At 44.0% G+C, this 13221-nt stretch overlaps 1 protein-coding gene across 1 annotated transcript in view; it reads left to right on the plus strand.

Annotated features, from left to right (window-relative positions):
• Window positions 1-13221, plus strand: part of RFX4 (regulatory factor X, 4 (influences HLA class II expression)) — a 160206-nt gene that overhangs the window by 71725 nt on the left and 75260 nt on the right. The window contains exon 5 of the mRNA XM_011975596.1: window positions 8949-9011. Coding sequence (XP_011830986.1) covers window positions 8949-9011 — 63 coding nt within the window. The remainder of the gene's footprint in view (window positions 1-8948; window positions 9012-13221) is intronic.

Genomic DNA, 13221 nt, shown 5'->3' on the forward strand with positions numbered 1-13221 from the left:
ATATGTTCCTTGGGAAAGCGTAATATACCACAAAAGCCCCAAAACTAGATTGAATGAGGAGCGTCTGCAAATCCATGAAAGGATGGAAGTAGATAGGGCTAACTCCATCAGTGAAGAGAAAGGGCTAGAAAATAATGATAACCAGAGGTCGAGTCACTAGAGAGGCAGAGAGGAGTGTTAGTAGATACGGACCCCCTGCTCCGGCCCCTCCCTGGCAGCTGGTCACTCCTCGCTCCCGTTCAGCCAGCGGGCTGTGAAAGGCTGCTGAGGTTGAGCTCTTGCCCTCCACTCTTGTCCTACTTCCGGCTGGTGAAGTCCCAAGAGGCAAGCCTGGGTACCCAGTGTCTAGGCTCTCTGATTCTGCTACAAGCCTGTGAGATAAGCTGAGCGAGTGTTATAATCCCCACTTTATAGATGAAGAACCTGATGCTCAAATGGAAGAAAGAGCAAAAGGTCTTTTGTGGCTTTTCAATTTAGCACATTTTTATAAAGTGTTAATGCTGTCCTATACTTTATAAAAGTGTGTTTTAAGAACACTGAAATGTGTCTCCCCTTGGATAAAGCAGCTCCATCTTTGAGAAACTATTATGAGGAGGAAATCCCAAAACAAAGTATCCAGGATAAAAAACAAAAATCATGACACATAAAGATATTGCTTATAGCATTATTTGCATTAACACAATGCTGGAGACAACTTCAATGGCCAATCAAAGAGGAATGATTCTTTCATTCTTTCATTCATTGAGTCAATGAATTAATGCACCGAGCCACCTTCTCTCCCACCTGGACTGCTGCAGTAGCCTTCCAACTGGTTTCCCTGCTTCCACCCTTGCCCCTAAGTCAGTTCTCCACACCACAGCAGCCAGGGTGACCCTTTTGCATGGTAAGTCAGATCTTCTTCCCCACTCCCCTCCTTAAAGCCCTCTGAAGTCTTCCCATCTCACTAAGAGTAAAAGCAGACATGCTTACAAAGGCCTGCAAGGCCCTGCGAACCCCTCCAGCCCCCCAACCTCTCCTCCTGCCATTCCCTCGCCTACCGGCTCTGCTCCAGCCACATGGGCCTCCTCGTTCTTCCTGAAACAAATGAGATAAGCTCCCACCCAGGGCCTTCCCATGGGCTATTCCTTCTTGCAGTTTCCTTCCCCCAGATATCCACAAAGTTCATTCTCTCACTTCCTTTAGGTCACCACTCAGATGCCACATGATCATGGAGTCCTAATCGCCCCAAACAAAATAACACCCACACCTCCATTTTCTTTCTTTCTTTCTTTCTTTTTTAAGACAGAGTCTTGTTCTGTCACTCAGGCTAGAGTGCAGTGGCGTGATCTCGGCTCACTGTAACCTCCGCCTCCCAGGTTCAAGCAATTCTCCTGCCTCAGCCTCCTGAGTAGCTGGGATTACAGGCATGTGCCACCACGCCCAACTAATTTGCATCTTTTTAGTAGAGACAGGGTTTCACCTTGTTGTCCAGGCTGGTCTCGAAATCCTGACCTTCGTGATCCGCCTGCCTCGCCCTCCCAAAGTGTTGGGATTATAGGCGTGAACCACCACACCCGGCCTCCATCTCCATTTTCTTTACTCCCCTCGCCCTGCTTTTGTGTTCCCCTCTGGAGCACTTACCTGATAGAAGATATATTGACTTTTTCATTTAGTTTTAGTCTTCTCACACTAGAATGTAAGCTTCTTGAACAGAGGCGGTTTCTGTTTTGCTCAGTGTGTTCCTCAGTGCCTAGCAAAATGTCCGGCCTATAGCACAATCTCAGTAGATATCTGCTGGTTAATGAATCCAAGCTTTGTACCATTAGCCAACCTATTATGATTATTGAGGCTGCAGCTTGTTGAATGTGGGGAAAATGAGACTGGAGATCTAGTTTGTGTGGAATCTTACAGGTCTAGGTAAGGACTTTACAAAGCTAAGTAACATTGATTATTTAAAAAGATTCTATGGGGGTGGCGAAGTTGGAGAAATTTGGTCAAAGAATACAAACTTTCAATTAGGCAGGAAGAGTAAGTTCAAGAGATCTACTGCACAGCATGGTAACTATAGTTAATAACAATGTATTCTTGAAAATTGCTGGCCAGGCACCGTAGTTCAGGCCTGTAATCCCAGCACTTTTGGAGGCAGAGATGGGTGGATCACTTGAGGCCAGGAGCTTGAGACCAGCCTGGCCAACATGGCAAAAGCCCATCTCTACTAAAAATACAAAAATTAGCTGAGCATGGTGGTGCATGACTGTAATCGCAGCTACTCAGGAGGCTGAGGCACAAGAATCACTTGAACCCAGGAGGCAGAGGTTTCAGTGAGCTGAGATCACGCCACTGCACTCCAGCCTGGGTGACGAGTGAGCCTCTGCCTCAAAAAAAGAAAAAAGAAACAAGAAGACAAGAAAATTGCTAAGAGGGTACATTTTAAGTGTTCTCACCACAGAAAATAACAAGTATGGGAGGTAATGCATATGTTAATTAACTCAATTTAGCTATTCCACAATGTATACATATTTCAGAACATCATATTGTACACCATAAATATACACAATTTTGTTTGTCAACTTTAATTAAAAAAAAAAAAAAGATCCTGTGGATTGCATAACTATGGTCACCCAAACAAGTGGCTCAGGGAAAGTTTCTGGGAGGAAGTAAGGCACAAGCTGAGATGTGAGGATAAGTACACATTAGGCAGAAAAAGGGTGTGAAGAAAGGGCTCCGGACAATGAGAACATCCTGTGGGAAGGGCCAGAGTAAGACAGAACATAGTGTGTTCATGAAACTTGGAAGAAGTTCCATTCCGCATGGCCAGAGCACAGGAATTGGGAGAGGAAGGGCAGAGGTAAGCTGGAACAAAGGCAGGGCCAATCAGGCAGGACCTGGTGGGTCTGGATTCTGTCTAGAGGCTTCATGGAGAAGTGGTCGTGACGGGGCATGACAGGAAGCAGGGCCAGTGAGACCACTGCAGCAATCCAGGTGCAAGACCGTGGTCCTGGGATGCATGGAGATAGGAGGATATGGGTAGAATCAGGATATGAAGATAGAGGGTAGAACTTGGTCACAGGTTGGAAGTGGCATGTACAAGTGGCACGTACAAGTGGCACGTACAATCATGATTTGAGGAAGGGCGAGCTCTGGTGTGGTCAGGTAACGGGGAAAGGCTCATAGAGCAGCGGAGTGCATGCTGGGTGGCTGGATAGGCTCTGAGGGTGCAGGTAGTAAGGAGGGAGAGAGAGTTGAAGGTAGAAAGTGCAGAGGTATGGGCCTGGGAAGCAGCATTCAGGGAATAGAGCAGCACCAAGTAGTCTGACTTGGACAGAACCTCGAGTTCATGGAAGGAAATTTAGGGAGAAAAGATGGAAGCAGAGAGTGGTGTCTGAGTTTCAATCAAAAGAACCTCTGCTAAGTCAGGTGACCATGGAGAATTGCCAGAGGCCTTTAGGTAGACAGGTAATGATCTGGATCATTCCTTCAGTAAACCTACTTGGGGACCTCAATTATGCAAACAATGATTTTTGATTAGCATTTTATTAAGCAGGAGCATTTCACTGCCAGATTGCCACTTGAGTGGATGCAGGTAAATTTCATCCAGGAGGAGACACGGGGCTGCCTGCTGATGTCACCATCCCCTCAGCTGCTTCCCACCTTCCCTAGCCTATTGGGTGCAGGGCCCTCAGATCCTGTTCATAGCAGAGGCCACCAGGACATTTCCAAGAGGGTCAGCGTGAAAAGAAGAGAAGATAAATCTTCACTGAAGAGTCGATGAGAACGAAAAATCATTTCATTCCTCAAACACACCCAATGTGTAAATGCAGGAATATGACATAAAAGAAATAAAGGTTGCTGTTAAAGGAAGGAATGAGAGGCTTGGGGACATTTTCATTCATCCAGAAAACCGTAACATTGTGGTGGTAGAGTGTTAAGTCGGACTGGATGCATTCAAATCGTAGGTCTGCATCTGAGCTGTGTGGCTTTGTGCAGGTTGCTTAGCCTCTCTAAGCTTCAGTTTACTCATCTATACCGAGGGAATAGCAGTGAAACCTGGCACTGGATTGTGATGATCAACTGAGATAATACACGTAAAGTGGTTAGCACAGTGCCTGAGCCAGGACTGGAACGTGGGTGAGCCTGACTTCGAAGCCTGTGTGCCTAACCACTGTATACCACTGTTTCCCAATTCACTAGGAAAACAGAGAAAGGAGGCAGCTAAGGTTGCATGGGAAGGGCCACAGGCCAAGTGGGAGAGGCTCCGAGAAAGCTAGGGAGTTCCTTGGGGGTGAGTGGAAACAGTGTGGCCTTGGCATTCCAGGCACAGGGAACAGCATTTTGGATGTGGGAGCAACATGAGCCTGGAGCTCTGGGGAGTGGCTGGATTTTAGGCTGGGCAGCTGGGTGGGAGTTGATCACAGAGGGCCTCATGGACCAGCCTTAGGAGCCTGGATTTTTATTCAGAGTGGGCAGCGAGAAGACACCCGGCATTTTCAATGAGGAAGTGAATGATCACATTGGCATTTTAGAAAGATCCTGCTGCTGAGGCCGGGTGTGGTGCATGTACCTATAGTCCTAGCTTCTCTGGAGGCTGAGGCAGGAGGATCTCTTGAGCCCAGGAATTCAAGGCTGCAGTGAGCTAGGATAGCACTACTACTCCAGCCTGGTCAACAGAGCGAGAGACCCTGTCTGAAAAAAATTTAAAAAACAAATCCCATTGGTGAGGCAACAAGACTGGTGGCAGGGAAACCAGTTAGAAGAATGTTTCTGTGGTCCAAGCAGTGAGAGATCACAGTGGACTAGTGCAGTAGTGGGGGTAAGGGCAGATAGAGAGAAGGGGCTAAGTTCGGGAGACGTCCTGAAGGCCGAATCAGTAGGGGTTGTGCAGTGTTAGGAAGAGAGGAGTCAGGGAGGACTCTCCTGTTCTGTCTTAAGTAACTCAGCAGAGGTTGATGCTGGTCACACAGATTCTAAAACTGCATGTATTGATCTATACATTACTCAAAAAGAATAAGTAAAAAACATCAGGAATGAAGGGAGTCATAGATTGAATTGATCCGTGAATTCCCAGGCCCCATGCTATGGCTTGATAATTCCTCAAGATCACAGTGCATAGAATTATAAACACACTGATTGTACATGTTATTGCCTCACAGGGGTAGAACAAATGGCTCCAGAAGGCCAGTCATTCCCCAGGGGCCTTCTGGCACATCTCTAGAATATAGTCAGCAACCCCTGGTACCTTAACCTAGGGCCAGGCATCAGGGGCTTGGCCTGTGTTGCTTTATAGATGTTATGTAGGATACCATTTGGATAAACACTTAGAAAGATTTCAGAGCTTAGCCCAGTCTCTTAAATTAAGTAATCATAAGACTTAGCAACCAAACAAAACAATGCTGCTTTCTTTAATTATCTACATATTGTTTATAGAAAATAGGAAATGATTTATTTTTTAAAAAAGGAAAGAAAGAAAAAAAAACCAACATAACATTCTGGTAGATTTTAGGTGCTTCTTCCGAGATTATCTTGAACTTTCACTGTTATTTCAACAAGGAAATCCTTTTCTATTTGCAAAAAAAAAAGTTGATTTAGTACATAAATATACAAACTCTTTTTGTTCTACCCACAATCCCAATACCCTAATGAATATTCACTTTCATTTTACCACATTACCTGTTTATTCCTATATTTTTATAAATAATTCTGTTATATAACATAAACATAGATTGAGATCTGCTATTTCATTTAACATTATAAGCATTTTCTGTGTTGTGATACAGTTTTTGTTACCATCATTTTTAATGGCTATTTCATAATTTCTACAGGGTATATATATGCTATCATGTTTTTAGACAGTTTCCTATCATTAGACTTTTATGTTGTTTCAAATTTTTCACTCTCATTAGTAGCCTCACATTTAGCTTTTCTTATTGTAGATTATTTCCTTGGAATTAATAGATCAAAAATATGAGTACTTTATGGCTTCCTATGTATTTTAAAAATGCTTTGGGGAAGGGTTGTGCTAATAAATTACATCATCAGCCATCTGCATATTCCAGTTTTACTACAGCCTTGACAGCACTGAATATTATCCTTTCCAAAATGTCTGTGAATAACAGAGGGTTAAACATGGTGCCTTACTGGCCGAGCGCAGTGGCTCATACCTGTAATCCTAGCACTTTGAGAGGCTGAGGTGGGCGGATCACTTGAGGTCAGGAGTTCGAGACCAGCCTGGCCAACATGGTGAAACCCTGTCTCTACTAAAAATACAAAAATTAGCCAGTTGTGTTGGTGGGCACCTGTAGTCCCAGCTACTTGGTAGGCTGAGGCAGGAGAATCACTTGAACCCAGGAGGCGGAGGCTGCAATGAGCCGAGACGTGCCACTGCACTCCAGCCTGGGCGACAGAGTGGGGGCTCTGTCTCAGAAAAACAGAAAACAAAAAATATGATATTTTACTGTTGTGTCCATTTGTATAGGAGAAATTTTCCAGACCTAAACATAGAAAAATTTCTACTTTTTCTAAGGAACTAGTTTAGACTTATATTGATACTGGGATTCTTGGCACTCTATTGTGTTATCTTCTTTGCTTGGGTGGTTAGGAAACTCAGAACCCACTTTTAACCAATGTGAAAAATCCCCTGGCTCAATTTTTATGCTTCCCTTGTTTTCTTTCTATCTCTATTAGCATGTCTAGTCTGTTCAGTAGTGTGTCTTTGTGAACAGCTGCTTCAAATCCTGGCTCTGAAGCCATTCATATGATGAAAGTCTGAAGGGCTTGGCTACAGGTTAATACAAATCCAAGGCGATGAGGCCACTAAACCTGGATGCAGTCTTAGGCAGCACTGCTAGACAAGGTGTTTAAAGAGCACTGTTACTGACCTCATCTTGAATCACTGCCTTTTACTCAGGTCACAACAATATGAGAGGGACATAAAGTAAAAAGCTTGGATCCTCAGTTTACAAAAGTCAGAGTTAAAGAGAGGGGATTTATTGCCTACAAAGTGGTACCCTTAAATAATTCAGAGACTTGTTGCATCATTTTGTTCAGTATTATCACCACGAGATGGTATTTTAAAAGCCTTTTTTACTTCCAAAAGTGGTTTCATGATGCTACCACATTAGATTCTCTAAACATTCTTGTGAGGTGCATCTTTTTGTCGACCATTTTCAGATACTGAAATGCTGCCCCACCCATTCTCCACACTGGACGTGGTCAGCTCCCCAGTGTAGAGAAATGGTCAGTCTTCCTGCTACCTGTTCAAGGTTCTCAATTTCTCACTAATTTGTGCACTTCTATCGATCCCACCGATGCCATTTTAGTTGAGATCACCAACACCGAGCCCTCCAATTAGGGGAAGACTACACAACCCCTTAGTCCTCAAATGTCACAGGAGGAAATTCAGGCACAGAGAGGTTAAATAGTATGTCCAAGTTCAAACAGCTAACAGGGTCATAGTCTATATTTGTTGAGTGAGTGAGTAAATCAATCAATGAGAGTATTGATGTGGATAAAAGAGGGGTGAATAGATGAATAGAGATTCACCCCCATCCCTAGAGAAAACACTCAAGGCTTATACCCTACCAATAAGAAATCAGCAACAGCATCTCTTCTCCTGAAGGCTTACTCTCTCTGACCATGCATGCCTGCTCAATGCTGTACCAGGAGGGAAGGGAGTCTTTGTTACATTCGAAAAATCCCTGGAAGTAAAAGGGTCATCAGGACAATCAGTGGTGATAATGGGTAACATTTATTAAGCACCTAACTAACTGCCAAGCACTACTGCCAGCCATTAACGTACATTCACTTTTTTAAATTTCACAATAACTCTAGAGGTTATTATCATTCCTATTTTACAAATGGGGAAACTGAGTCACGTGGATGCTAAATAACTTGCCCAAGGGCACCCAGCCTAACCAATGCCTGAACTTGCATTCAATTCAGGTAGTTGAGTTCCAGAGTTCTTGCACGTAACCCCTGCCCAGTCATGCCTCTCCACAAACATCATCTTAAACCCCAAGGAAAGGCGCCCCATGGTTGTGTTTTCACCTTGAGAAATGCTCTCTCTTCACAGATTTCTTGTGAATTGATGTGGCTGTCCTGGGCAACAGCAATTATCATCCTCTGCTCTGCAGACAGAAAAAAGATACCCCCAGGCTTTCATTCCTTCATTCAACAAATGTGGATTGAGGTCTTTGCATGTGCCAAACCCTGCATGAGGTCCTTGCTCTCATGGAGCATGTGTTCAAGTAGGAGGAGACATAAACTAAGCACCCAGAGAGTAAGGGAACAAGATAACTTCAGATAGTGCTAAGTGATAAGAAGACAAAGCAGGGCCATGTGACCCTTGTGATACTCCACACTGGCTGGTCAAGAAGGCCTCTGGGCAGAAGGACATTGTCCAGACACCTGAATGGTTTAAGAGGAGGCAGTCTTGTGAAGAGCTGAGTGAAATTCCACTCCTGGCTGCAGTACAAAGCCCCCCTCCCCGCCACCCCACCATGTGGAGTAATGCCCATGTGTTTCAGTAATAGAGAAAACAATAAAAAGCCAGTGTGGCTGGAATCTGGTGAGTAAAGGTGAGAATTGTAAGAGAAGAAGGCCAGGTAAGCAGGATGAGTTACAGAGGCTAAGTTTGGGTTTTAGTTCCAGCTGCCATGGAAACCACTGGAGGGTTTTAAACAGGGGAGTGGCATGTTCTAGACCAACCAGAATTCTCCTTCCATTATGAGTAGGAGGGGCTGAAGCACAGAGTGGCCAAGTGAGACCCCTGTAGTATCCAGAGCCCCACAACCATCCAAGCACTCCCCACTCTGACACCAGTAGTCTTCTCCAGGGTCCTCACAGACTCCTATTAAGTCATTGCAACCAAGGACCTATGTTTTCCTCCCTTCTGTAGATGGCTGTTTATGAAACTCAGTCACTGTGCTCCCAACTCTTCCCAATGGGTAACTGATTCTTGTGTTGACTTACAGATCATAAGGCAGCAGTTTCCTCAGTTAACCACCAGAAGACTCGGGACCCGAGGACAGTCAAAGTAAGCACCGGACGGCCATTCCACCTGCAGAGCGCACATCTATGGGCCTTGAGACAGGCCAGACCTTTGGTTCTTTATCCTGAGCTCTGTCTGCAGGCCTGGCAGAAGTCTGTGCCTAGAGGGAATATGGAGGAGCTTTATCATGGCCAGGGCCCCTCTCTCAGGACTCCTGAAAGAGAGGTTGTCCAAAAGCCCAAGACGAGTTGGCTCTGCTGTTTAAGGAATCTGATTTTATACCACCCTGTTTTTAGGCATATTTTGTAAAATAGTCTTGGGCATCTTTGAAAGGATTGCCTTGTGGCTTCTTGGATGATCACCAGGTTATCTGGACTGTTTTGCTGAGTAAACTCTGCTCTGATAGTATCCAGTAGACCAGAGAAGCAAAACTGTGCTATTCCCGGCATGGGAGATGGGGCAGAAAGGTGCAGCTGCACCATGGTCCATGAGGGCTCATGGCTTCCCACTCATCAGTTTCATCAAGCAACCAACCAACTCATGCTTTATACTTTCTGTGTGTCACATACGTGGTGCTAGGTACTGGGAACACAGGAGCAAATCAGTTGCTGCCCTCATGGAGCCTGCATTCTGGTGGGAAACACAGACAAAACCGAGAATCAGACTGTGACAAAGAAAGTTGTAGCAGAGAGCAACAAAAGAGGAATGACCAGGGAAGGTCTTTCGGAGGAGGTTACATTGAAGAAAAGAGCAGGGGAGCGCAGAAGGCTGGGCAGACACTTGTCTGCTAGGTGTGAGTCCGTGGGAAGCGAATCTCTTCCTGTACTGCTCGGCCTTCATGAAAATCTGGATTTATAGGACTTGCCTCTAAGGATGTTTCAAAAATTGTTGGATGATAATAGGTGTTCCATGAAGAAGAGCAGCAGGCCCTTTAAGTTTGGTAAACACTACGTTTAACAGTTTCCTTTACTGCAAGACTTCTCAGAACCCTTATTATGCTAATGTACAAGGTGACTCCACTAGAGGGTGCCTTATTATGCAGCATGTCTAAGCATTTTGACCATGTTGAGCAGGTCAGCACATAGTGACCTGTAAAACACTGTAAGTTTTTAGAAAGGCAACCATATAGGACTTATAAGACTTGTCTTGAAGGATGTGTCAGAAGCATGTCCAGTGCTCTCACCCTGGGCCAAACCCCTGTCTGTCAACAGCTCCTCTCACCCCTGGGCAGCACATTCCCATCCTCCAAGGGTGGGTTTCACTTTGGAGCCAAGGTAGGGAAAGAAAATGGCTGATCAAACTGGGAAGAACCCTTTTTTGGTAAAGTTCTGAAAATAATGAGACTAATTTTTTTGGTGTGGCTCAGAAGCTCTAGAATCAGTCTCTAAAGGGATTTCCAGAAGACTATTGAACAAAGGACCTCTTGGAATAAATTCCTAATAATTTTCCAAGATGACTATTCTGGAAAAAAAAAAAAAAGCCTCAGTTATAATTTTAAAATTTTGGTATTTGTTTAAAAGTGAGGTTTCAGCCTTGGTACGATTATAGATTACAAAAGCCAGATTCTTCCTTGTTTGCTGGTAAACACATAGTAGTCAATTCAAAATGTTGGTCAAACAGAAGAGTGGATGGATAGAAGGATATGGAATAAATGAAAAGGAATTATTTTCCTCCAGCTCTTGGTCTTTGAGGAATCAGTGGCTCCAATACCTTTGTTGCTCATTTCTAAGAAGAGTAGCAATAGTAAAGACACATAGTAAATAGAGAGCAGAGAAGTTTCCCATCCTGTATAAACAGAGAAAATTTCCTTCTGTCCACATGGGAGAGTCTGTTTTTGTTTTGTTTGTTTTTCTTTTTCTTTAACCTCGAGGTTGGCAAATTGGGCAATATCTTCTTTAAAAATTCTGTATAATCAATTTTATTGTATCCTCTTCCATAAGGATACTCCACCTTTGACCAGTTGAAAGGCAGTAAGAAGCTCTTGTCTCCAACCTGCATCATGGCCTTATAGAGAAACTCCCTTGGCAAATTGACCATGACAGAAGAAATCTGGGGGGTGGGCCAGGTGCAGTGGCTCACACCTGTAATCCCAGCACTTTCGGAGGCCGAGGTGGGTGGATCACTTGAGGTCAGGAGTTCAAGATCAGCCTGGCCAACATGGTGAAACCCCATCTCTACAAAAAATACAAAAATTAGCCGGACGTGGTGGCATGCCCCTGTAGTCCCAGCTACTCAGGAGGCTGAGGCAGCAGAATCACCTGAACCTGAAAGGCAGAGGTTTCAGTGAGCTGAGATTGCACCACTGCACTCCAGCCAGAGTAACAGAGCAACACCTGTCTAAAGAAAAAAAAAAAAAAAAGCACATTCTGCACATGTATCCCCCCCTCTTTTTTTAGAAGAAATAAAGAAAAAAGAAATCTGGGGGTGGCCGGTGAGGAATGTGTTGTCGTGCCCTACAGAACTGAAATAGAAGAACTCAAGATCAGAGCAGTAGCTTAACTGTGGTTGTTGATTTTAGCTACGTGATCTCTGAATAGTCAAGAAGTGGTCTGGTCTGAACATATTAAATAATCTGGCTCTTAAGAAGTTATAAAGGTGAACTTTTTAAGGTTAGGGTGGTGTGTCATAACTGTCATCCCACCTGAAGCCACCGGAAGCCCCCTCCTCCCCCACCCACGGAGTGACTTCCAGGTGGAAAGGCAGTTATGACAGTTGGGAAGTAGTAGAAGACACGGAAGGCACAGAAGGCAGACTTTGCTCAGCACAAAGAAGAATTTTCTGATAACCATACTGGCAAAATGAACTGGGCTGCCTTCGGAGGGTCTGAATTCTTCATCCCAGAAGGCATTCACATAGATTCAAGATGCCCACTAAGCAGAAATATCACGGAATGGTATCAGGAGTAAAGGAGGGTTGGGGAGAGGGAAGGTTTTGACGTGCTCATCTCTTCCCTCCTCGCGAAAGCCCTTCCCATAATTCGAAATGCCTTCTCATCTGTATTATTTTGTGACTTTCATCGTATCTCCACGGGTAGAGAAAAGTAGTTAATATGTTGTGCAGTGTTTCTGAAACCGAGGTCCATGGATGACCTAACATTTATATTGCCATGGGACTGTGAAAATCTACTCTAGACCTACTAAACAGGAATCTTTAAGGGTGGGGCAGGGCCCAGGAGTCTCTATTTTCATATATGTATTTTTTATTCTTCTTTTATTCCTAGCCACTAGACTACCAGGGATATTTTAATATGTTTTGTAGGTGCTTTTTATTAGTTGTAAAGTTTGAGACTCACTGGCTTAGTGGTTCAAAGCACTTGGGAGGTTCAAATCCTGCCTCTGCTACTTACTCACTAGGTGATTTTCGGTGTGAGACTTAAATTCTCTGGGCCTTAGTTTCTTTATCTATAAAAATGGGGATAATAATTAATTCCAGCCTTATGGGGATTTTGTGAGATTAAATAAGATAATGTGTGTCAAGCACTCAGTACCAGAGATCTCAAACTGATGTGCTTTAGAATTACCCCTGTGGTGCTGGATTCAGTGCTGATTCCTGGGCCCCATTCCCAGATGTTCTGAATCAGTAGGTCCTGAGAGAGGGCCCAGGAATCTGTATTTTGATTAAACTTTATAAATGATTCTGATAAAAATCAAAGTTTATAAGACCACCTTGCAGTGTTTTCAGTAGGATAGCACTGTGACTTCATAGTCAAAAAGACCTGTCTGTGTTCAAGAACCTGTTCTTCCCCTAAACAGCTATATGACCTTAAACGAATTATTTGAGCTTTCTTGGCTCCAGTTTCTCATGTGTAGAAAGACTGTAATCATTTCCATTATTGGTTATTTTACAAATTGATGCATGCAAAATCCTTTGCAAAGTGCCTGGCATATAGCTAATGCTCAATAGATTATAGCTAAAATCTAAACAAAATGCAGCCTCCAATCCCTTGTTAGTCTTAATTGAAAACATTGCTAATATTAAGCCCATTTTGAGTTAATAAAAAGTTCTGGTCTCCGTTTTACATTCAGTGTCAACTGAAGCACCGAATTTACCTTTTTAAAAATACAGTTCTTTGAGACTACCACATTTTAATTAAGAAAAACACAGGCCGGCCGGGCGTGGTGGCTCACGCCTGTAATCCCAGCACTTTGGGAGGCGAGACGGGCGGATCACGAGGTCAGGAGATCGAGACCATCCTGGCTAACATGGTGAAACCCCGTTTCTACTAAAAATACAAAAATTAGCCAGGTGTGGTGGCG

This window comes from Mandrillus leucophaeus, unplaced genomic scaffold, assembly GCF_000951045.1.
Source record: "Mandrillus leucophaeus isolate KB7577 unplaced genomic scaffold, Mleu.le_1.0 Scaffold157, whole genome shotgun sequence".
Taxonomy (NCBI): domain Eukaryota; kingdom Metazoa; phylum Chordata; class Mammalia; order Primates; family Cercopithecidae; genus Mandrillus; species Mandrillus leucophaeus.